The sequence below is a fragment of the Phycodurus eques genome, chromosome 1 (assembly GCF_024500275.1).
Source record: "Phycodurus eques isolate BA_2022a chromosome 1, UOR_Pequ_1.1, whole genome shotgun sequence".
NCBI classification, from domain to species: domain Eukaryota; kingdom Metazoa; phylum Chordata; class Actinopteri; order Syngnathiformes; family Syngnathidae; genus Phycodurus; species Phycodurus eques.
In genome coordinates, this window is record NC_084525.1 from 3626577 (window position 1) to 3650607 (window position 24031).

At 44.4% G+C, this 24031-nt stretch overlaps 3 protein-coding genes across 3 annotated transcripts; 2 read left to right on the top strand and 1 right to left on the bottom strand.

Moving 5' to 3' along the window:
* The first annotated feature begins 366 nt into the window (after nt 1-366).
* Nucleotides 367-2067, top strand: LOC133405183 (uncharacterized). Its single transcript, XM_061681934.1, has 4 exons — nt 367-438; nt 770-1646; nt 1720-1896; nt 2006-2067. Exons 2-4 carry the CDS (start codon nt 806-808, stop codon nt 2065-2067), a joined length of 1080 nt encoding a protein of 359 aa, XP_061537918.1. The 5' UTR covers nt 367-438; nt 770-805.
* Nucleotides 2068-2526: 459 nt separating this feature from the next.
* Nucleotides 2527-5254, top strand: LOC133416758 (PGC-1 and ERR-induced regulator in muscle protein 1-like). Its single transcript, XM_061704346.1, has 4 exons — nt 2527-3296; nt 3477-3590; nt 4378-4494; nt 4756-5254. Exons 1-4 carry the CDS (start codon nt 2537-2539, stop codon nt 4887-4889), a joined length of 1125 nt encoding a protein of 374 aa, XP_061560330.1. The 5' UTR covers nt 2527-2536; the 3' UTR covers nt 4890-5254.
* A 2401-nt stretch (nt 5255-7655) lies between these two features.
* plekhn1 (pleckstrin homology domain containing, family N member 1) lies at nt 7656-22561 on the bottom strand. The gene is made up of 16 exons (XM_061672721.1): nt 22186-22561; nt 20099-20189; nt 19853-20014; nt 18787-18867; nt 18150-18240; nt 16411-16544; nt 15586-15735; nt 13263-13343; nt 13076-13151; nt 12572-12765; nt 12038-12184; nt 11826-11930; nt 10323-10478; nt 9605-9847; nt 9338-9395; nt 7656-8323 (listed from the first exon to the last, which is right to left on the bottom strand). Exons 1-16 carry the CDS (start codon nt 22257-22259, stop codon nt 8139-8141), a joined length of 2028 nt encoding a protein of 675 aa, XP_061528705.1. The 5' UTR covers nt 22260-22561; the 3' UTR covers nt 7656-8138.
* Nucleotides 22562-24031: the final 1470 nt, after the last annotated feature.

Consider the following 24031-nt stretch of genomic DNA (forward strand, 5'->3'; position numbering starts at 1 on the left):
CACACACTACACGCGAGCGGATTAGGATCCGGTGTCGCGCCGCACCCGCGAGATGTCAGGTGACTGACACACAGCTCGCATGACTCACAACTGATGAGCGACTTGACAGAATGCCCCCAAGTAATGTTCCTGTCATCTCTGCAATAATCTAATCAGACGATAAAGATTGTGAGATAATCGCAAAGTCAAAAACAGCATCGCACAACATCCTGCGCAACAAGTTAAGCGGCTTCCCAGTTTGGGATCTATTTCAAGTTGAGAAATGTTATACGCCTTTGGAGGTGCAGGCATGACGTGCATTGCGTGAACAGAAGCATCGCTCTATATTTATCAAATCATGAGGCTGGCTGTGACGCGCGCAGAAAAAGTGCAACATGGTGCTGTCCACACTGCAGACCTTTGGACCTTCACAACCTCCTGAGGATCCTAGCAGGGCAGGTAGGAAGCAGCAATTGATATACTGTGCTTATTTTCAAGGTCCTCTTTATTTTCATGGATGCGTTGCTCGCTATGTCACAGTGCTTTAAGATGCGTGATCTAGTTGTTGTTGCATGATAGAATATGGATAGAATATAGATGCTCTTTCTAACTTGTCTTTTCCCTGCTTTAAGCAATATAAACAGATAGCTAATTTGATATCTTTTTTAAAAATGCTTTAAGTAGCCTATTTCTAAAAATCATGTTGAAATGCCACTTTACTGACTGTCATTCTATTGCCTTTAATATATTTGTTTATGTTCGTAGGGCTTTTAACTTGCTGCACTTTTAGTTTCTTTTCAGGTCTCATCGAGTCTCCGAAGTCTCAATGGAAGACTTCGAGTTCAGCGTGGAGATCTGCGACCGCGATTGGCAATACTTTTTCGAGGTGTGTGAGGAGTGTGACCTACGTCCTCCGTCGCTTGCCACAGCAGAGGACTCTGGGCTGAGTGATGGCGATCGCACAAACGCCACGCTTGCAGAAAATGTCCGTCGAACTGGATGCTACCGCGAGGCCGACTTCTCCCTGGACAACACGCCCGACTTCAAGGGCTCGGACGTGGAGACCCACCTTGGTAAAAAAGCCACCGCTGGAACGGAGAGCATCTTGTCGGGCAGCGAGGAAGATATTCGCCTGCAGTCGGTCAGCATGTTCTCCGAAGGGATGGCAAACCAGGCAAATGTCGGAAAAAACAAAGAGTCACAGCGGGAGGGTGGGCTGCGCGGTAATGGGATTAAATCCAGCTCCGAGCCACCCGCCATAGATGTCCAAGAGAACAACCTTGACAAAATGAACACCATGCAAAAAGCCCAGCCTGTTTCTAACACTGTTCTTGACCCTACAGCCTGCAGCTCGCAGCTCAAGAATGACAGGTCAGCTCATACCGAGTCATTTATCGGCGTCTGCGCTGAGACCAGAACAAATGAGACGACTCTTCATAAACCTGACGACTCACTCGACCTTTATCGGTCACGTTGTGGCACAGCGAGCACAAAGGAAGTCCTCGGCCTACCATCATCGTTACTGACCGCCATGAAAAGGAGGAGAAGAAAGAAGAGGTGGCTCAGCATGGCGTCAACCCAGAGTGGACATGAGAGGAGGGCTGACGAGGAGCAGAGTCAGGCTCCATTTTGCCATGATATCAAGTTGCTCCCGGGTGGAGGTCCATGTCAGTATGAAAGCAGGTACAGAAGTAGAGATGAGGATGATTTCATGTGTCTCCAGTGCTTTAATCCTCCAAGTTGTGAAGATCAATTCAATCGAGAAGACAGTAGACCAGAAGTCCAAGCAGCTACTGAGAGACCACACTGGGACGATGATGATGACGATGATGATAATGTGGATGGTGGCCACGGTGACACTCTATCTGCTGCTAAGTCCGTCCCGGCTGCACAAACTTTGCATTCTGGCGCAGACAAGTACACGGGGTGTCAAAGACAGGCTGAGCCCCAGCCACAGCTGGAGATGGAGCCTCACAATCTGGACCAAAATAGCTACGAATTGAATGAACTCATATCGCGTGCGCAGACGTCGACCTTTCCCAACACACTGCTCCAGAGGTGCGAAACCGCTGTCTCTCCAGTGGATGAAATTGTCACTAAAGTGACCTGTGACAAATTAACATCCAATTTCATCCATTCATCAGCTCATAAAAGTCGCCTATCAGAAAGACCTTCCGGTTTAGCTCTTGAGGAAACGGAACATCATGTGGAAAGCGATACATTTAATGATGAAGACAAGGAGACGGGCTGTTTTGGAGGTCCTTTTTCTGATAACAACCAGAGAGAAACAAATCCAGTGTTTGACGACACAAGGTCGGTACCGGCATCTTCTAATGAAAATATTGCCGGTTCGTGTTCATCTCCCAGTCCTCTGGATCCAGTTAATAGATGTCTTTCAACCATGGCTACATACGAGGAAGGAGATCAATTGACGACTGGCGACGACGGTGTCATCTCAACGTCATGTGAGCCTGACAAGGTGCCAGGTTTAAAACATCCAGATTTCGTCATGTCTTCTTTTTGGAGTGAAATGGAGAAGTTGACAATAAATGACATTATGGGTTTAAGGAGGACAAATGATGAGACACATGACAGTAATTACAGTTTTTCCTCTCAGCCCGTTGAGTCCGAACCAGTGGAAACTGGCGAGGACACGTGTGAAGCCGTTCGGTCGGATTCTGATTCCACGTCCTCGAAATGTGTACTATTGTGGGAGAGTGAACCCGTCGATATGTATCGCGAGAAAGAGACGGTGACATCTTTCAGCGGTTCTCCGAGACACGGAAACCCACCAGAGGGTCGGCGACGGTTACCGAAAAACGTAAGCGTGCACAATCTGCGAGCTCTGGATTCTCTGGAACCCAAAAGCGAAGCAAAGAAAGGCCAAATGTTACAAACTTTGGAAGAATTAGAATTGAAAAAACAAGATGGGCACCCACAAAGTTTAGATTCGACATACTGCTTCAGTTTCTCTCTCTCTGATATGTTTCAGTACCTTCTTGGTAGAAAACAACCAATCCCCAGTCAATCAGCAACAGATGACACCAGCAACTTCAACACGGATGGCAATTCGGTCCCTGAAACTTACGATCGTTTCTTTGCAGAGTTCGACGTAGAAAACCTCTTCGACCCTTTCGTCACAGAAGAGAAGCACACGAAGATTCTTCCAGTCGCGTCTGGACAGACAAATCTGCACCTGGCGGAAGCCTACGACTACTTCTTTGCAACCTCTTCTTCCGGTGATTCTGCAGGGGAGGAGGAGGAGGAGGAAAGTTGCGGTCCAATGACAGTAGTCAGCAGGCTCAACCAAAAATCAGGTGCCACTCAACCCTTTACAGACAATTATGAGAATTTCTTTTGTGATGGCGATATGCGAGAGAATCTCTTCTGGACAGCGACGTTCTCCTTCAGGAATGTTCGTCTCCGTAGAGGTGCGGTCCGGAACAAGAGGTCAAGGTTTCAAAATGTGAAAAATGCACCTCCTTTTCATGACTTAGGACACATGGACCTTCCCGATCTGCTCGTTGAACACAGGGAAAACGGGATCTCCAGACGGATGTTGGCTGAACCACTTCGATGCGAAGACATGCAAAGAGCTGTTCCAAATCCAAGTAAGCTCATGAGAAGTTGATTTGCATTTAGTAATAACAGGAGGAATTGTATTTGAATGAACCCTTTGCAATTAACCTTACGTGGTAGTTTAAGTGGGTTTTCCTGACAAACTCAATATGTTTCAATCTTTCCCCTCTTCCAATGCAAGGTACCTCGTCGTCTTGATTTGTATATTGAGGGATTTCCACGAGCAAAATTACAGAATTGTAAAGGCTTGCTGGTCACTCAATGGTCAGCAGATTGATCATTCCCTCACCACTGTCACGTTTGAGGAATAACAAAAATAAAAAAAACGGGTTAGTTTACCATGTTAGCAGTGCTTCAGCTCTGGACGCTGTTGTTTTTTGCGCTCCTCAGCCTCCTCTTGAATAAAATGAGTCTCCTGAGTATGCAAATGGAACATACTGAGAAGTAAATACAGGACAGCCTTGTTCTCCTCCTCCGTTGTTGTTGTCGGTTGGGATCGCGGTGGAATGGCCAGCATATATTTGGACTGTCACTGTCTTACTGGGAAGATGAGTGGTTTTGAACGCCATAATGAGGACATAGCTTACCTTGTTCACGGTTTTGATTGAGTAGGTGAGCGGGGGGGGGGGGGGGTCTACTGTATATCCAGGGAAGATTGTTTTGCCGTTATTTCCGCAGATTTATTTAACCGGGTCGTCGTGTGACATGACAGAAAGTGCCAACATATAAGAGGGCTCTTATGCTCATCTGTTGTTGTACGAACGCCAATGACGGTGTCCGTGTCCTCCACTGTAGAAAACCTTGTCACTTTGTTTACAGGGACAGATATTTCCCTTCTGCCTCTCAGACAATCAGATATGTGCCTGGTCTGTATTGCATTTGCGTCCTGGGTGCTGAAGACAGCAAATCCCCAAGTTGGAGACATGTGGAAGGCCGGTATGTATGTTAGCACTTGTGATCATTGTCAAACATAACATAGTTTTTTACTCAACCACTCATCATGTTTTAAGAAACACAATTACCTTGATTTGTGACTTACTGTACATGTTTGTATTAAACATTTCTACTCCATAAAAGCAACCTGAAATGTAAAGAAATGAGAAAAAAAGAACAAGATCCAAGAATGTCCAGTTATTATTGAAATGCAGATCATTTTAGTCGCGTGCTGAGACGATTGTCGTTCGTCTTTTCACACAGTTCTGCTGGCCAATGTAAGTGCTCTGTCAGCCATTCGATACCTGCGGAAGCACGCCAAGGTGGAGGTGGCGGATGGTCAGAAGAAAGAGCACCTGACCACGCTTGGTGGTACTCGATGGGCTCTATTTTTGTGAACAGCGTAAATCCTGCACGACGGGCGAGGGTGAGACCTATATTGGTCATTTCGTAGACTATCGCAGGCCGGCGGGTCTGATAGACGGCGGCCTGCGCCACTGCGGGAGTGTTCATAACCGACCTCAGTCACTGCCAATCAAAGCGGCTCCTCTCATTCCCTTTAAATCTTGGGAACTCAGAGTCTTGCATGCACCCTTATTAAATACAGAATGAGCTGGTGATAACCGCTGCAGACTATTTTGTTGACTGCTGTTTTAAATATTTGCAAAAGAACTAGCAAAGAAGATTCAATTCATGTTTTAATTTTTATTTTTTGTCTTTGGGGAAACCTTTTTTTTAACTCGAATTTTATATGTTGATATAATAGGACAGGCAGAGTGTGTGTGTGGGGGGGGGGGGGGGGGGGATCTTGTCAGAACTAAGGCACATAACTATTGAAGATTGTATTGTTTGTTACCCTTAAGTATTAAAGTATATGATATTTACAGCGTCTGGATTTACAGAATAATCCAATAACTGGAAATATCTTGTTTATGACCATGAAATATACACTGGAAAACAAATCTATTTGAAGTTACTTAATTCGAACATGTACATTGATTGCACGAATAAAATGTGGTAAACTAACATGTATTATTTGATTATTTTCAAGCAAAAGAGGGGGAAATTACAATTTACCAAATGTCAATTTACAATTTAAGTACTTTTTTCAGTGTGTATGCAGTGCGTCTATTTATATGCATACATTATACTGTAGTTTGTAGGCACCACAAATGTTTTTTGTGGTGCCTTTTGTTTCAGTTTGTCAGTGAACATACCTGAGAACAAATGCTTTTGTTCAGATCCACTAATGAGTCTTACATACTATTTACACACTAGAGGGCAGCATAAGATCATGAAACAGGCAGTAAAACACAGTTGCAAGTAGCAGTTCAATCATTTACAGTTTATGTTTAATTGTAATTGACTTGGTATGTGGCTCCCAAACACTAGATTCACAAATTTGAAGGAATGAGCCAAGTAAATCTTTCATTCATGCTTAATTTCTGTACATGCGGAGTTGAAGGAAGGTCATTGTCGACATTTAACCATGAAACAGTTTTATTTGGGTTGTATTTCTCAATGATAAAATTACTTCATCGTATTATCTAAGAAAGGGCAGCATGATGGAGGACTTTTTAGGATGTGTGTTCTTACATTTCTATGGTACGGAGTTGGAATCTCAGCGCCGGCCATTGCACTGGCCTTCTTCTGTGTGGTGTCTGCATGTTCTTCCCATGCTTGCTTTTTTCCCAGATACTTTGGCTTCTTAATGCAGCCCTATGGGGGGCACAAGCCAGTGCAAACTCTAGGCCGGTCCCAAGCCCGGATAAATGCAGAGGGATGCGTCAGGAAGGGGATGCGTTTTAAAATGTTGGCAGACAAATATGAGCGTTCATCCGAAGAATTCCATACCGGATCGGTCGTGGCCCGGGTTGACAACGTCCGCCACCGGTGCCGTCAACCTGCGGGGCGCCGTTGGAAATTCAGCTACTGTGGCTCGAAGTCAAAGAAGAAGAAGAGGTGGAAAGCGGGTTCTTCGGCAGAAAGAGAAGAGGAAAGCACAGAGCCTAGAACTGAATGTGGGGACTTTGAATGTTGGGACTATGACAGGAAAATCTCGGGAGTTGGTTGACATGATGATAAGGAGAAAGGTTGATGTATTGTGTGTCCAGGAGAGCAGGTGGAAAGGCAGTAAGGCTAGAAGTTTAGGGGCAGGGTTTAATTTATTTTACCATGGTGTAGATGGGAAGAGAAATGGAGTCGGGGCTATTTGAAAAGAAGAGTTGGCTAAGAATGTCTTGGAGGTGAAAAGAGTATCAGATCGAGTGATGAGGCTGAAACTTGAAATTGAGGGTGTTATGTATAATGTGATTAGTGGCTATGCCCCACAGGTAGGATGTCATCTGAAGGAGGTTACCGACTGTAAGGTAGTGGTAGGGGAGAGGGTGGCTAGACCGCATAGGATGATGGTGTGTAAGATGACTCTGGTGGTGGGGAGGAAGATTAGGAAAACAAAGGCAGAGCAGAGAACCATGTGGTGGAAGCTGAGACAGGACGAGTGTTGTGCAGGTTTCGGGAAGAGGTGAGACAGGCCCTCGGTGGACAGGAGGAGCTTGCAGAAGACTGGACCGCTGCAGCCAAGGTGATCAGAGAGGCAGGCAGGAGAGTACAGAGTAAGTTGGAGAGAATAAAGTTGATGAGCCACACAATGAAGTTATGGGAAAGAGTCGTGGAGGCTAGACTAGAACAGTATGGTTTCATGCTTAGAAAGAGTACCACAGATGCATCATTTGCCTTGAGGATGTTGATGGGAAAGTACAGAGAAGGTCAGAAGGAGCTACATTGTGTCTTTGTAGATCTAGAGAAAGCCTATGACAGAGTACCCAGAGAGGAACTGGGGTACTGGATGTCGTGAGGGAAGACATGAGGGCAGTTGGTGTTCGAGAGGAGGATGCCGGAGATAGGCTTACATGGAAAAGGACGACGCGCTGTGGTGACCCCTCAAGGGACAAGCATCAAAGTAAGCAGTGTTATCTTTGATAGGCAACAATGGTCGACAATTGGTTTTTCGAGGGGCATCAGCAAAGCGACGTGTGCTCTGGGCTGCAACATGCTTTTGCACGCCGCTGTGTGCAGGTGTTCAATGAGCAAAGGCCGAATGTCCACGCAGGTCGAATATAATTAGAAGACACAACTGACGTAACTGCAAATGATTTGGTTCACTCTGCCGGTTTATTTTTCACAAATATAAATAAACACATCAAACAAATACAATATGAATAAGGACGCCACACTTGAGTGGCACAGAAATGATATTACTCCCTTACAGTCAAATGAAGCTTCGATTTACATCATAAATCATACAGTATGTATAAAATATATACAGCAAGTTCATCAAGAAGCCCCAGTGGAATGCTTTTTTTTTAGTTTCACTCAAGAAAATAAAGAAGCAATTAACATCTCTGTCGTTAAATCATACTACATTACTCTGAAACAGGCAAAATCTGGTTTTTGACTTTCATATTCTTTAGTGGATTTTTTTTCGAATGTTTTTTTTTTTCTTCACACACCCACCCCCATTACATCCTAATGCTTCTTACTCTACTGTACGCTTACCGGACAACACAGCCTGCGCTTTTATGAACCCTCTGATAGAGATCCGTTGTTTGCACACGCCCAGACGAGTGCCGGCCAATTGTTTTATTTTATGACCATCTCTGCTCGGTTGCCATGGCACCAAGGCCTCCGGCCCCGCTGTTTAATCCTGTCCAGTGTGCCGGAATTCCAGACGTTAGCTGAATCATTCCAGTATGGCGATCGTACTCCCAAATGTTGTCATAGTCTATTTCCTGGTCATCTGGTTCTATGGGTTTGAGGTATGAATGAAGATCTGTCGGAGGGAGAAAGAATAGACAGGCTTTTAAAAATGGTGAGAATATGAGACACAACTCACCCATATACTGTAGTGTGACTGGCAAGTGTTTTCATACTTTACACACGTCATTCTTTTTATTACCCCAAAACCAGTGCATCATCGAGACATGCAGCCACTTGCTTGAAGTATGTGTTCATCGCAATGTGTCAACCAAAGACAAAAGCAGTCAAATAAATGTAAGTTCCTCTCTCGTCTGAATAGATACGAAAGAGCACCGTGCCTACTGTTTAATCCCAGTGTAAGTTTTTGCGGAACCATGAATAAATAGTGCATTTCGAACTTGATTTCTTTTGAAAAGGTCCCACACGTATGTATGGTTATTGTGTTTGTTATATAATTTTTGTGTCACTAGTGGCAAGTTTTGTGAAGAAAACATATCAATACAGTACATGAATATATGCAGCTGGTCAATCACCCATCTGGAGAAAACTCCACTGATTATATTCTACCATGGGGCATGGTCTTGTTTTTAGTGAGTGCGAATGTTTGTTTGCGGTTGCAATTGACTTTCGCCCCTGACTGTACACCCCTCTCATCCAAAGCAGGATACAAAATGGATGCATGGATATTTTAACATCAAATTACAATAATGCGGTGATAGGTCTGAAAATGTGGAAAGACCGGAAAACGGATGGATGGGCTGGGCTGGTGCTGCGATGATGGTGGGTGGGGAGGAGGGCACAAATTGTTTTTGGCTCGCCCCAAGTGCTGTCAAACCCAAACCATGCCGCCGGGTTTAGTTCAAGGCTCTTGCGTTCTTCAATGCAAAACTCATCTAAACGCAGCTTTGTTGGCCTTGCTTTGTGGACTGAGTTAAGGGAAATCGCCAAACGGTTCCCAAAACGTTAGAAGCATAGAAAATGTCTCGAGATTAAGATGAATATTTCATTACTTTTGTCCATAATGTATTCGGTCTTGAAACAACCCAGTGTTTCCTTATGCTTATTGTAGCCTTCCATGTGTTCTTACCTGGTGAGTAATTATACATCTGAGAAGAGTTGATCCCACAGCTGGACCGGAGGTGTGCCTGTCAAAAAAAGGTGAAAACACAAATCATTTCCTATTGTCAACAATAACAAATATTCTGTTTCATCTGCGGCAACTGACAATATAACACCTGCACGAGAAATACGTACGCCCGTCGATCATACATTCATTAAGCCACCCTTGCATGTGGTACCACAGCATTCCAGAAACCGGAGGGCCCCGGGAGATGAGCGGCTCTGTGTTTCTCACCTGCTCTTGTCCTTTGGAGGGCGCAGTCAGAAGCTTGAGCCTCGACACGGCCTCGGCTCGCTGCTCCACTTGACTCTGAGGGCTCTCCGCTTCCAGGCCCAGAGCGGGTCCCTGCGAGTTGGTCAGGACCAGGCTTCTGCGGCTGTGCCTGCCCATTGGCGGGGTGCGGAGCTTGAAGGAAGAGGATGCGACCTGAGAGCTTTGCTGGTGGTGGTACAGATGAGTGGGCAGCTCCCAGCTCTCCTGTTGAGGGAGAGCGAGACAATTTGAGGATGCTTCTATGAATGAGTACAAAAACGTTTCTTGTGACATCTTGGGGTCAAGGAACCATGTTAAAGTGAGTGGAGGAGCTTCATTTAGTCCGGCCATAGCTTTGTCCAGGTGCTTTGCCACCATCTTGTGGCACCTATGGGCAATTACACCTTTTTGGCCAGCTATATTTCCCCTATTGGTGGCAGGGATGACTGAAAAATAATCTGTCGTTAAATGTGCGCTGCATCCATAGAGTCCATTAATATGAAAAAAAAAAATCTGATAAGCAATTCACTTTGCCAACGAAATGAATGTACTATTCACACTGTTTTTGATGATCAAGACTGACCAATTCACTAATCCGTTGCGGATTGTTGCCAGACCTGCACCGTTCACTTGTTTACATTCGTTAACCCGTGTCGGTGTAAACCGAACTCCACGTATCCAGTATCACTGGCCCACTTACCACAGGCCTGGCTTCCTCCAAGGCAAAGGTTTCGGGGCTGCAGGGCTCATCGTAGAGGGGGGACAAGGGCTGGCGGGGAGCGCACATGTCGGAGTGTCGTTGCGGGGCGCTCAGGGAGTAGCCGAGGGACGTCTGCGATGTGTTCCAGCTGTTTGACTGATCACAACAGACCGCAACATAGTTGGTTTCAAGCAGGAATTAGTTTGAAGTGTCTAGCACTCACTCTGGGGCTCACGTACGTTTTAGAGTTTGGGCTCCAATTACCAAGTTTGAGTATTCGTCTAATGCTCCGCAGTGCTGGTGTTTCCACAAATCTATTATCTCATAAATATGCCGCCTGTTGTTGCAAAATAATGCGTTTTAGAGCCACAGTAATACAGGCTCACCTCAGTTTTTAGGTGCTTTTTTTTTTTTTTTTTAGGTGCGTGACAAGATTTCCCAAAAATGACAGTCTGTCAAAATGCTGAGTCTGGTAGGAATGGCCACTTCAACTTTTTGTGCACCATTGCTTATTGAAAATCTGGTCCAAAAATGCCTTCAAATTAGTGTAAAACAGTATAATTTCCCTTTTGTCAAGATATCTCCTCAACTGTTTTGTTTCGTCTGCTACTCGGGGAAACTCTATCTCCGAACGGTGACAAGTTTCAGTTAAGAATATCCACCAGTAAGATCGGATGAGCCCAAATTCCGAAATTACTGTGACATTTCAAACAGCGTCCTTTGCCCTAAAAACGCAAATTGAAGATTATTCATGAGAAGAGCGGTGCGGGCAGTAGAATAGGTCATGTACTTCAGCAGTCTATTGTTTTTATGGTCGATTTATTTGTTATGGGGAATTTTAGAGGAATTTGAAGTGCTCATTTCATGTTTTTTTTTACGAAATGTCACTTGTCACTTTTCAACTCATGATAAACACACAGTATAAATAAATAGCGTCACACCAACCACAACCACAGAGCTCTTGCTTACTTTGTGCTATGCAAACGAACAGCACGTTCAACAGACATTAATAATCTAGCGTAGGGAGCAACATGATCGTTTGCATGGCCGCTTGTTGCTAGGCAGAGTTCGTAGTGTGTGCCAATGAATATTTCCCCTGCCCAAAACGCCCAGGAACAAGACGTCACACAGACACTTTGCTCCAAAAGCAGTTTTATCAAATCTATGAGACTAGTTTGTTTATACATACGTACAAGTTTGCTCTGTATTAAATACAAAATACATTTTGGAAAGAAAGACAAGTACTCTCTCACCTCGATACAAAGAATCAGGTTAATGTTTTTCTGCCCATTGAGGTTTGTAAGGCCGAGGATGAAATGTTTTCTACTCATTCATCTATTGTCATGTCTAAGCTTTGTCACTACTATCACTAATACGCCATATCACGACCAAGCTGGACTTCCTGCTCACTGGGTATTTATAGCGACATGTAAGATAAGTCGACAGTCGCAAGGGGAATACTGTACGCACTTATCAAGTTTCGACGCCGAGCTGACTTATTACCTTGACGAGCAGACCTTTCTCGAGGCGATGCGGGCCAGAGTACGGCGTGCTGTACAGCTGTGGCATGCCTGCAGAGCTGTCTCCAGGCTGGAGATAGGAGCCGCGCTGGGGGGGCGAGTAGCGCAGTGGCAAAGGTCGTGGGTCACGCTCAACACAAGAGTTTTCCTTATCGTTAAGAATTTATGTCCTCACATATATTGATGGCAACTTACACAGAGAGGTTCCGAGTATCCTGGTGAGAGCGGGTTGTCTTCATGAGTGGGGAACTGACGGGAGTGGGATCCACGTCCACTCTGACTGAACTTGAGGGGCTCGGCGTGACCTTGACTGTTTCCACTCCACCTGTCAAACTGCGGCGCCTACATGGCACGCAAGATTCCACACATTATTGTCGCTCCATAGCAGTTAAGTGCACTGCTGACTTTGTAGTCATGGATGTCATTCATTTACAAATTGGCCTCTCAGATAACTTTCAGTCTTTGGTTGATCCTGGGCTTATTATTTTTGAAAGGTTCATATTGATGTCGTGAAGAGTAGAACATTGAGAATAAAGGCAAAGAAGTGGAAAAAACACAAACACAATCAACAGCGCCTCTGCTGGTTGCAGCCAAGTAGCGCACTCAACTTTGCCAGTTTTTTTCAAGCCGCCATTCATTAACAATACACACAAATGACATCATTCTCAATGGTCCCTTGATTTGAAGTCTTAAAAAAAAAAAAAAAAAAAAACGTAGGACAGGTCTTACCTCTCTGTGCGTTGGCGTGTAGATGATGTCATAGACCGGGGGCGGTGGGCTGAGAACGGGCACGTCAGCAGCTTTGAAATGCTGGATCCAGTCGCAGAACTCGCGTCTATCCAGACAAGACACCACTATGGGGTTGATGAGCTTCCCTAGCAACAGAGGAGGGGGTACAAAGCGTGTCATCCGGTCCAGTCGCTCTGTGGAATGCGCCACGCTCAGATTGCCATTCATTGGGGATAAAACCAATTCATTCATGGAGGTTTGCACTTTGTGACGTTGGCACATTCTTGCTGAAGTACACTTAGTGTAAAATATGCACAACACTGTGCACTAGGCTGGGACCAAATATCGATATTACAATATTACAATAAGGCTTTTATGGATGTGCAGCTACGCAGTTAATGACAAGTTCAACTGTTTAATATGACGTGAATCTCAGTATTCTCCTCCACGGACTGTCAACATGGCACACAAAATTGCATGGTGCGTATCAATGTGTGTATCTACCTTCCATCATAAAAGTGTTGGGTTTGACGTCTTGGCAGGGTGTGGTCACTGTGATCATGTTGAGCGGGAGCTTTCCCTGACAAGGATGATAACCATTACACATTTGATGAATGCAAGACATGAGCACAGCTCACGAGACGATGCAGAGTTTAAATGGCGTCCTTGGGCGCTATTGAAATCGAAGTACCTTGTAGAAGAGGCCGTTTTCCTCTTCTGCTAAGATGATCAGTGTTGACGCGTACATCACCAGTAGTCTGTCGTTTTGTTGCTGTCAACGCAAAAAAGTGTGAGGACTCTTATTAAGTTCACATTCATTATCCCTTATTTTACTCTCCCTACTCAAGAGTGGCGATTAAAAAACGCATACACATTTCTGCTCGTTTTTTATTTTGTTAGGAGAGCAGATGTTTCCGTACACATTACCCAGTTGCAGAATTTGCTTTGTGCTTGGTTCACCTCTTTATCTCTATATTTTTAACATCAGACTAAACATTTAAATACAACGGAGTCAAAGCGTTCCGTGGACTGAACGTTCTTGACCTATGTAAACAAGGCTCCATTTTTCTGCAGCTTTGAAGCTGCAAAGGGCATAATGGCATCAAATACTTCGCTCAAAAGCTGATAACATCTTGCGGACAGATAAGACTGACCGAGGAAAAGCACAGAGGTCACCTTGAGACTCCATTCAACATTTTCTCAAAAAAATCAAAACACCTGTTGGATCCTTTAATAATTTGCGGTGAGCCCCAGTCGGTTTAGTGGTAAAGTGTGGGCATTTAAAGGTTTGGATATCTTAGTTGATATATTTATAATTCCTCACTTTCACGTAGCGTGTGTCTGCTGAGACAGCTGGCATTCCAGCTGTGAGGCGAGAGTCGTCGTTTCCCACACCCTCCACCTCACACGCTTCAGTGGGGCAACCGCTCGTTCCCCCAGTAAAGAAATCACAAACATCCCAACAAGTTGTGTCATGACTGCTGTTTAGTTTTTTTCCGCCTCTATCTGATACTGTAAAACGCGGGCATGCTCCCGAGCAGAAAACTACAACTTAACTGCGTAATTTGAGGTTCAGCAAAGTCATTTATGTGATATCATTATTTTTATTTTTTTTTCTAGTGCAAACCTACAAATGGGGACCGGTGTGCCAATAAGACAAACATAGAAAACCAGTTACTCCTCCCTTACCATACTGTGGATTTGGGTCAATTAAAGACGCTGATCCATTTGACTTCCCTGCACTCGCACAGCATTTTTAGCTGTCTCGCATTCTTTTCTCATGCTGAGTTGTACAGGTGAGGCAAGGCGACCTCGGCAAAATATTTGTGGCTTGGACTCGCATAACTCAGGTCCGAAGTTTCCAACGTATTTATCATCGTCATCAAAAATAACTGCTTTTGCAACCTATACACGGCAGCATGTCTTTGGCAAGGATTAGTGCAATTGACTCTGTGATTGCCTCCCACCATAATATGAAATATGAATATAAAATATGATTGTTGTCTGTTTCTCGGTGGGAATTAAACTTTTGATTTTGAAAAATAGTTGCAAGAGGGCTACGTTAGCAATACCGACTGTGTTTTTGTCTTCTCCGTTCGCAGCTCTGTTGTTAGCGGAAGAAGTGTATAGTGTACATCAGCTAGCGAAGATTTTATTGACATGAATTTGGTTAGGTTTCCTTTCTATTACACAGGTCATGAATATTTAGGTTGAAAAGTTAAAAAATATATATCGAAATATTTACATGGCATTTATGGATGCGCATGGTAGTTATGTCTGATTGCTTGGTATTTTATGATGGATCCCTCAGAAACCGTTCTGCCATGTGAGGGGTCCCCAGACCCAAAACGGCAACGTCAAAGACAGAGAGCAACTTTTGAGCCTATGTGCCCCTATGTGTGTGATGCGGCTCATTTCAGGGATGTAAATGTTTCCCCTTTTCAGGAATGGGAAAGTTCCACCTGAAAAAAGCTCTACAAGGAGTTACGTCTTTGCTGTCTTTCATTTTGTCGATCTTTACTTTACTTTGTTTTAATCTGCACAGCGCTTGTCTTTATTCGTTCTTTTTAATTGTGCTTTTTAATGATTTTGACGAGACTTATCGATGCGCGTTTGGTCGCAAATGAATCACTCATCTGTATAAAAGTACTATAAAATAAAAACAGTAAGACGCTTTTTATGATCGTAGTTCCATCCGCTGTATCGGTTGATGCGCTTCTCGCAAATTCACAACTACGTAACCGTGTACCGTAGTTCACTCGTGTCCCAGTTCTGACTTTGGTGATCATTTGTGGACAATAAATGAAGAAACACACGCGCAACAGAGGCCATAACACTCCCAAGCTTTGCGCTCACCCCTTACATCGTGTGGTGGAAGTAATGCCCGTGTTACACAATTTGAGCACCCTGTGACTCAATTACCACTTTCTTCAAAGTCCCGTCAGAAATTCCATGAGCCTGAACACTCGCTTGTGTTTCCCCCGAAAGTGTTAGAAGAAATGTTTTGGTGGTACCTGACAGGGCAGGTGCTGCAGTCGAACTTTGGTGACGTAGGTAATGGGGCCCAGACTGTCCCGCTGCGAGCCCTCCCACTCGTAGATGGGCTCTTTGTTGATGGAGTTCCTTAGCTCCTCTCTTCCTGCAGGACTCTTCTGCTGGTTTGCCTACAATAGACATGCAGCGGATAGGGAGAGTTAAACGCAGAAGAGTAAACATGATTGGAGAGCCAACCAAACAAAGTGTGCTTATTTTTCATCAGCCAATTGCACACCGGAAAATGTGGCGCACTTGTGAGTGTTTAGGGGTTAATAAAAGGTTGCGATGCGGTCAAGGCCGCTCCCTATTATCCAGCCCTCGGGGAGCGCCAGGAGTGACCTACTTGACTCACACACATCCTGTTTCTGCAACGCTCGGAGAACGATTTTTTTTTCCCACCCGACAAGTTTGGAAAAAAAAAACAAAAAAAACTTTCAAGCACAAAAACGCTAAGGTGAGAAGTATTATTTTGATGCTTTTTGGAGGTTGGTTACTGAACGATGCAAATGGTTAACTATCTGTCTTGATTCCGTTCCAGCGAGATAGTTTATCTTTTTCCCACCATTCCGGAATTAACAATTGTGCTTTGGCACAATATAAACTAGAGTAGCCTCTGTCGGACATTTTAAGCAACTTTTAACATCCAGACAGAGTTGGTGCTGGCCAACTCTCACCTCACACACACCCTCATAAAGTCAACGCAAAATCAAAGCCATCGTGATTAGACATGAAGCCCCCCCCCCCCACCTGTGTTTATTGCGGTGTTGCACTACAAATGTAATAGGCGGCTTGTGAGAACTTACTTTGACTCTGGTGTAGTTTTCCGGTGCAATTGGGCTGCCGCCGTTGGCTTCGATGTTTTCTTTAAGAAGGCCAAACCATCGGTCCATTTCTTCTTGGCTGGCGCAATAGACGATGATGGGATTAAGGCTGACACCTGCGGGGAGCAAAAGGGGTTCGTTTCTCAGAAATATTTGCGCCATCACTCAAGGAGTTCCCACCAAGCTCCCCTTGTTCTGTCTAGAATGCAATAACTGTTAACATGTGTGGAAAACCACATCACAGTTCTCCTGAAGATCCCCACACGAATTTCAAATCATAGTGGTCTCGTCCTCCCACACACCGAAAGCCCTGAAGGAATGAAAAATACTTTCCTGCTATCAGATGCACACATACCAGAGATAAACAGCAAAAACCCTTTATTTAATGAATGGTGCTCCAACATTAGAAAGAGATCCAATCCAAGAGTTGCACGCCATTGCAAATAAATACATAACTGACACATACTGTCAAAACTGAGCATTACCATCTTTGTAAAAGTAGAAGCTGATTAGATTGTGCAAGTTTACCTAATGTGTGACGCATGGTTCAGTCCCCAAAAAAGTGAAAGCTGTGGGACTGAAACAATCAGAATACTTCACCGGTGCCTTAACTCTTGTTAAAGGTAATGAACTATTGCTACGGAATGTAACTTTCAGGCCACTGTTACCATTCGTGGAAGTTTTCGCTCATGCGCTGGTTGCTGCGTCATGCTCTTTACCCGCTGCAGCTGACACTGATTTGTGTTTCCCGCACAGGCTACGCAAATATCTCACAGTCGTCGCTACGGCAGATCTCTCGCTTGAGTAAGACTTTCGTCACACTTCCTCCACATGTGCGCCTTTGTCGATGCTTCCCATGGAGGAAATAAAGTTTCCGGGCGAGTGAGAGCACCTAGTGAAATATTAAACTGCAGAATAGCAAGCTTGTTCCGGGAATCAGAGGGAAGTAAAGTTGAATGGAAATGTTTCGATATCGCGAGAGCAGTTTTCCATTTCAATGACCCGATGATATACCCATAATGTTGTGAGTTCCACCGTTTTGTGACATTACTGTCCTGTCAGTCAATGAGAGTGTTATTGTTGTAGAGCTGTGACTGCGAGTTCGTTAGTGATTGGTAGACAATGCATCCAAGGGGAACTAAGTGATTAACAGTTTGCTAATTCTTGGATGGGAAGGTTTCAAGAGCGGAGTTGGCATTCGTTTGCAGAATGCGGACGAGGTTTGCAGCAATGATAAGGCTGAGAGTGGTCGCTGGGCTTTTCTGCGCGACAGCTGGCCTCTGTGAACCGCACCTGCTGTCTAACAAGGAAGGCCGCTGAGGTTAAAGGGGATTCACCTCTCGTTAGTCTCGGGGTTGAGTGGAGGCGATGAGGGTCGCGGCACTTTTGAATCACTGGAATGTGACAACATTGGAAATGCTGCAGCTTAAACCTCCAGCAAAACTGAGCGCAATTTATTTCTTAAATTGTCATCAGATGCCTTTTTTTTTTTTTTTTTTTTTTACATCCACTTTTAGTCTTTTTCTAAATATTTTCAGCCCAACATCTTACTTGGTCACTTCCTGACTGATTAGTTGATTCCGGCGTGAATGAGCCAAAACCAGAGCAAATCTAGGATTTGCGCTTTAGCGGTGCCCCTCGCCCCATCGCGATATTATTCTTACGTCACAACAACAACGCTGTGATGAACACGTGACGACAACGTATTCTACAGTGCTCACCATTAACTTGAAAGGCATATTCCACGGGTTGGCTGTGCTTGCAGTTCTGTTGCAGGTCGCAGATTGTAAGCTCCTTCAGTGGAAGAGTTCCCTGCATACAAAACAGCAAAGGTTTCATCCATCTATCCAATTTCTGTCCGGTCTGTCCCGTTCAGGCTGACAGTGTATTGTGTCAGCTGTGTGAACCACTACAATACCTATCATACACAACCTCACTGAATAATACTCTGCTATACTTGGTTTGCATTTAAACTCAGTCTCGTCTTACCATGCTCCGGCAAAAGTGTTTTTTTTGTTTGTTTGTTTGTTTTTTCAAACTGAACCAAGTTTCGCCAATTTCGCCATGGGGTATTTTACGACGAGACGGGCGCTCTGCCTTCAGCAGACGAGGAGCTCTGATGATGAATGACTGCTCATGCTCCAGTAGACAGGTGAAGAAACATAATCATACTCTGTGTTTACCAACACACCGCCGGTTGACAGGATACGTATGTCGAAAGCTATGACGGCGTAACTCCGACCTCTGATCCCAGCGAACATGAAACCTCGTAAGAATGCTGACGTATTCATTTGAACATAGATTTGGCGGAAGGAAGGAAAGCGTTCCTGAGGTGGAAGGTTACAAAAACAATCTCACCTGGTATGTCAGTCCAGGGGGGTTATTGGACACAAAGTGAAGGTGAGTCTGGAAGAGATCCAGGTAACAGTCGTGTATATCCTGCAGAGACAACAAGAGAAGCGCAACCGTCAATTTGGACTTTTTTGCTCTCATTGGGCTTTTGTGATTACATTACAGATGCCATTCATTTTGAAATGAGATGACGCTCGCAGAAGTGTCAGTCAAAATGATGCATTGTTATCTTTGCAAAGGCATCCTTTTTTTTTTTTTTTTTTATATACAACTATGTTTTAAATCTCTTTTTGCTTGCGACTTTTTCGTTTTCTGAGAAGTCATGCGCGTCAATGTCACGCACTAAATGAAGATCAACTGCTTTTTAAATCCCTGGCCTGCTGAATCATTGATGGCTTCAAGGAAATATTAGGCTGGTGCAGATGTTGGCTTTCTTAGAAATCCAGGGAATTATTTGAGTTCCACAACATGTGATGACAGCAAAATTCTTGGACGTTTCCCTACTTCATTGATTGGCCAACACTTAAGAAACACATTTTCCTTCCTGTGAATACTTTTTTTTTTTTTTTTAGAATATTTTGCGTTCTTTCTCTCTTCCAATAGTTTTTTTTTTTTTTTTTTTTTTGGCCTTATGCTCACTGGACAGTGTTGTTGTGTCACAGCACTGACAAACTTGACTTTCTACAATCTGTCCTCTTTTGGTACGTGGGCTCAGAAGAGCGCTCTCTGCCCCGTAGTTTCTCTCCCAGAGATGTTTCACAATTACCATTCTGCAAAGCATGTCCAAACACAGGCTGGAGAAGTGATTCCATTATTGACAGCTAACCGCCATGTCAGTCGCATCACTGAGTTTCTTTACTGTATTTGTTTTGGTTTTTTTTAATGTCCGCACAGCAGCTTTTGTTGGTTTTGACACTTTCCGGTTTGGTATGCTTGAGTCAAATTGAAGTTCTCATGACGCATCTAATTAAAACAGACCATTTATTACCATAATGATTTTCTAACATGTCATAAACATGCCATTAAAAAAATAAATACAAAATAAAAATCATGGCGAATCAGTTCTGCTCACCTGGCAGTGCAGGAAGCGGAAACGAACTTTGGAGCTGTGAACCAACCGCCCGTAATTCTTCACGTTGATGCTGCTCTTCTTCCAGCCGCTGGCCGGGTCGTACGGGAATGGAGGATCCCATTTGATGTTCTCGATGGTCTGCAGGTCTTTAGGGGACATTTCCTGCAAGCCGACGCCTTATTAACACTGGCTTTGCATGCGTGTCCAGCAGGGCACTTGTTTTGCCACGCAGATGATAGTGTTTACCTTCCTCGGGGTGACAGTGCAGAGGATATTGATGATGCTGTTGGACTTCTCCTGGCCCTCTTGGGGGTTCTTCTTGCGAAACAGGCGACTGCTACTCCAAGGGGAGAAAACAAACTTAGCAGCACTTTTTCTCCAGTGTTTGGAATCTGCCTCCCAAGTGCAGTTTCAAGGGACATTTGCTGTTTATTGGCGTTCCCCGTCATCAACTTATGTCCCCAGAAGATACACTTGAGATCCTAAGCATTAGTGATTAAATTCATGCTCCAATTTGTTGTTTCATATTCAAAATCATGGACAGACATTCAGAGGTGGCTAGTAGTTTAATCCATCACATTTACTTTTGTAACTTCTTGCATGAATTTTACTTGGTTTTGGTTTCTCAGAGACTTCGCCTCAGTCGCTCTCACATGACTCTGTTTCACCAATCAAACGAAGCCGGGCAATCACATGACCACACACAAAGTCTCTGTGGCCCCACAAACAAGCAAAAATCTCCAAGTGAAGTACGGCCCAAACAACGGCGTGAGACTCGCAGTGAGAAGAGGTCGAACACCGCTGGCCTCAAATTCTATCTATTAACAATCTATTAATCTGAATTGGCACATTCCTATTTGACGTTCATGCTCTGATAATAAATAAATAAATAAATCTGAGGTTAATCATCACTTACTCAGTACTTCAGTGATTTTTACTGAATACTCAAGTACTTAAGTCCTGTTTTTTGGAGGACTACTTTTTACTTTTGGCCATATTTTTCGACAGCAATAGCACTCTGTAGTAATTTCTTTTTTTTGCTACTATACCCACCTCCGCAGGCAAGAAACAATAATTAAGCTCCTCCCTTTGTCTTCATTCCATCAGTGCCAGACATTGAACTAATTAGACCAATTGACTCCTGTGCTGCTGATATGCACAGAAAAATCAGCATTCAATGATCCTCTTTGTTTTTGCATGACCCTCGTCTATCACCATTAGCGTCACGTCTTCATGAGGAAGCCCCCTCGCCGTCCCCGATAAAGCGCTGGAGCACGGCTGCTGCAGTCGCACTTCGCAATTGATCTGCTTATCTGCACGTATTCGTGTGTATATGTGCAACAAAGTGGGCCTTTGTCTGCATGGTGGGAAACGAGTTTTGTCTAATCAGGAAGTCCACGACCAGCGTCGATCATTTAAGGCCACTGATGCTTTTGTGCTACGCTTTGGTTTGTTACGACAAAGAGAAAAGTATGATAATGATGCCTCCCTGATCCAATCTGTGGGCACACCATAAAAAGAAGAATGTGGCCAGTATGCTGAGCAGGCGGCGCATTTGCACACCTAACATCCTGTTGTCATTGCTGTGGCATTTAACCACGAACGAACAGGAATACTGAATTTACTGCGCATACTTGAGCTATTGAGCCAACTTAGAAGGTGTGTAGCTGCTCTATGTGTGTGTGTGTGTGTGAGAGGTAATAAATAAGACCCGTATTAAAAGCTTGTAGGCAAGTTTGTCAAAACCAGAACCTGAATCATCACTCAGTGGTCAGAAGAATGAATGCTTATGGGAGTCAGATGTGACAATCCAACACTACGAGTAGGAGCGTGTCCAGACATATAATCCATTGGGATTCAACACAACCAGATCGACAAACCATCGATTACAGGCTTTAGATCACGACAAACTGTTTCTGATACATCGGGATTACATATTTGTCCGCATGCCAACAGGACCATAAGGGGGTCAAGGCCTTATTTTGTTGCCGGGTCATCCGAATCGTTGACAGCTGGCAGGTCTTCTTCACAGAGATGTGTGGAGGAAGCAAATGCTAAGCGGATCGTTGACGCACACGGCCAGACGGGCAACGGTCGCTCGACATCTCTCGGAACGAGAGCCGTTGGAAATGTCCCGTGTTGCTATGTGATCTTGAAAAAGTACAACCGGCCCTACAACTTCTCAAAGCCTGACAAATGCCAATAATTCTTTTCGTCTCAGCACAGGGGCAAAAAAAAAAAAAAAAAAACTAAACTAAACCAAGGGAATGTGTAGAACGGACACACGTTGTATAAAAGATCATAGAATACCTGCATGATAGTACAGGACTTACCTGTTTCTGCGGATGAAACTTTTGCTGGAGAAGGTGAAGTTGTGCTGGGGCACACATGAAATGCTGCTCCCCATGATGCCAACTCGGTGTGTGTTTGTGTAAGTGTGTCCTCAGCAAGAAAAAGAAAGCCAAAAGTATTTGGTGGATGAAAGTAGTCCGGCGGGGCAGACTGAGTCAGACTGAGGGAGCCGCAGGAAGGCTGAGGGCTGTAGGGTGAGTGTGTTTGCATAAAAGGGGTGTGGTTTGGGGCTGTGTCATTGACGGTGTGTGTGTGTGTGTGTGTGTGTGTGAATAATCAGCTGGGCTCACACCTTCTGTGACTTGCTTCTGTCCGTTAAATCAATCATGGCAGCTATACAAAGTCCCGGGGTGGCGAGGGGGAGAAGTGTGCCTTTTCACACCTTCCAGGAGCCAAATGGAGCTCATTGTGGGTCACTTCTGGGAGGGGGGGGGGGCTAGGGGGGAAACAAACAAAACAAAGAAAACAGTGGTCGTTGGTGTGTAACACACTGGATGGTGTGCGTCAATCACAGAGGGGCCACGTGAGGGAGCATCCATAAGCATGCCTAGGCATCAACCGCTGTAAGAAATCTATTTCTTATCGGGCCAGGTACGCTACTGACTAAATAGAAGTACATTTGTGATTAGTTGAATTGGTTTTTCAAAACTTCAAACTCAGTTGGCCAGGGTCTGAATGATTTGGGACTTGGAACAGAATATATTTGAACATGGCGAGATTCAGTGTTCCCCTCCATTTAATTTTCCTTATGACACTTCCAAATAAACTTGGAAATTATGCCAAAGAGTTTGAAACCCGTGACGAAGGAGAAAATGCGTTCCTTTCTAGAAAAGGGCTTGACAAAATGGTATCAGTACTGTATGTCTTATCAGTCTTTTTATGTCTTTCTTTGTCAGTGTCTGGGGCCATCTTAGTCATAAAATCAAACACGTGCAACGCGTTGACGGCTAACCTGTCGGACTGGTTGTAAAACCGATGCTCCTGCGGCACCGACGGTCTACGTCGCAGTCCACACCTTTATTGTTCTCTGGGTCTTCTTTAATCGTCTCCGCAACCTGTGACGAGGTCAAGTGAATGAGATTTAATCAACAAAGCGGAGCCGACTGTTTGGGCTGCTTGTGTGCTAATATGACGTATAACATCAGGGTAAGCGTAAGATAAGATTAAAACGAACCTGGAAAACTTTCATTTCATCATTATGATTGGCACACAGTGGGCTTTGTTATGCCTAATGTCGGCACGTTCGATGTATAAACAACGGAACAGCTTAGATAAGCAGCAGAAACATGTCCAATGACGCCTCTAAAATAACGGCAACATTTTATATTTTGGTTGTTTTCCCTCATGAATGTTCATCGGAATTCAGCAAAAATAACAAAATATAGGGTGGCAGAATTATGAACAAAATAATTACAACAAAAACAGTTGAAACCGCAGAGAGATAAGAGTGTTGAGATGTCATCATAGTATGCGGCCCATCATGGAAAATGATGACAGCGGCCCTGATAACACATGCCGCTCCGACGGTGACTCAAACGCATACAGCGGTATTCCTCGCAGCTTCCCGAGCGTAAGGAGGAGATATTCCGCAAAATATTCCTGGGCTTTCCTGCATTACGTCATCTCAGTTTTGTATCCAACGTTTCAAGTCGGCTTCGTCGTCCAGCCCCAAAAAAACAAACAAACAAAAAAAAAGGAACAGTGAAGGAGACCTTTATTCACGCAACTTCATTAGACCAACCACTGTGCTGCAATACGTTCGTGTGTTAATTGTGAGAGATCATCAGGTGTCTCACAGGAAATGATTCCATTTCGCTCAATTGGTCT

What these genes read in the sequence shown, in the direction of transcription:
- LOC133405183 (XM_061681934.1), top strand. Translation starts at nt 806, where the DNA reads ATGGAAGACTTCGAGTTCAGCGTGGAGATCTGCGACCGCGATTGGCAA. An exon ending in GCTCCCGGGTGGAGGTCCAT is followed by an intron (nt 1,647 to 1,719) that starts GTCAGTATGAAA and finishes TAATCCTCCAAG; the next exon opens with TTGTGAAGATCAATTCAATC. An exon ending in TTGCATTCTGGCGCAGACAA is followed by an intron (nt 1,897 to 2,005) that starts GTACACGGGGTG and finishes TCGCGTGCGCAG; the next exon opens with ACGTCGACCTTTCCCAACAC.
- LOC133416758 (XM_061704346.1), top strand. Translation starts at nt 2,537, where the DNA reads ATGGGTTTAAGGAGGACAAATGATGAGACACATGACAGTAATTACAGT. An exon ending in AAGAGCTGTTCCAAATCCAA is followed by an intron (nt 3,591 to 4,377) that starts GTAAGCTCATGA and finishes CTTTGTTTACAG; the next exon opens with GGACAGATATTTCCCTTCTG. An exon ending in TGGAGACATGTGGAAGGCCG is followed by an intron (nt 4,495 to 4,755) that starts GTATGTATGTTA and finishes CTTTTCACACAG; the next exon opens with TTCTGCTGGCCAATGTAAGT.
- plekhn1 (XM_061672721.1), bottom strand. Translation starts at nt 22,259, where the DNA reads ATGGGGAGCAGCATTTCATGTGTGCCCCAGCACAACTTCACCTTCTCC. An exon ending in GCACTGTCACCCCGAGGAAG is followed by an intron (nt 20,015 to 20,098) that starts GTAAACACTATC and finishes GTCGGCTTGCAG; the next exon opens with GAAATGTCCCCTAAAGACCT. An exon ending in ATATGCCTTTCAAGTTAATG is followed by an intron (nt 16,545 to 18,149) that starts GTGAGCACTGTA and finishes TGCTCCCCGCAG; the next exon opens with GTGTCAGCCTTAATCCCATC.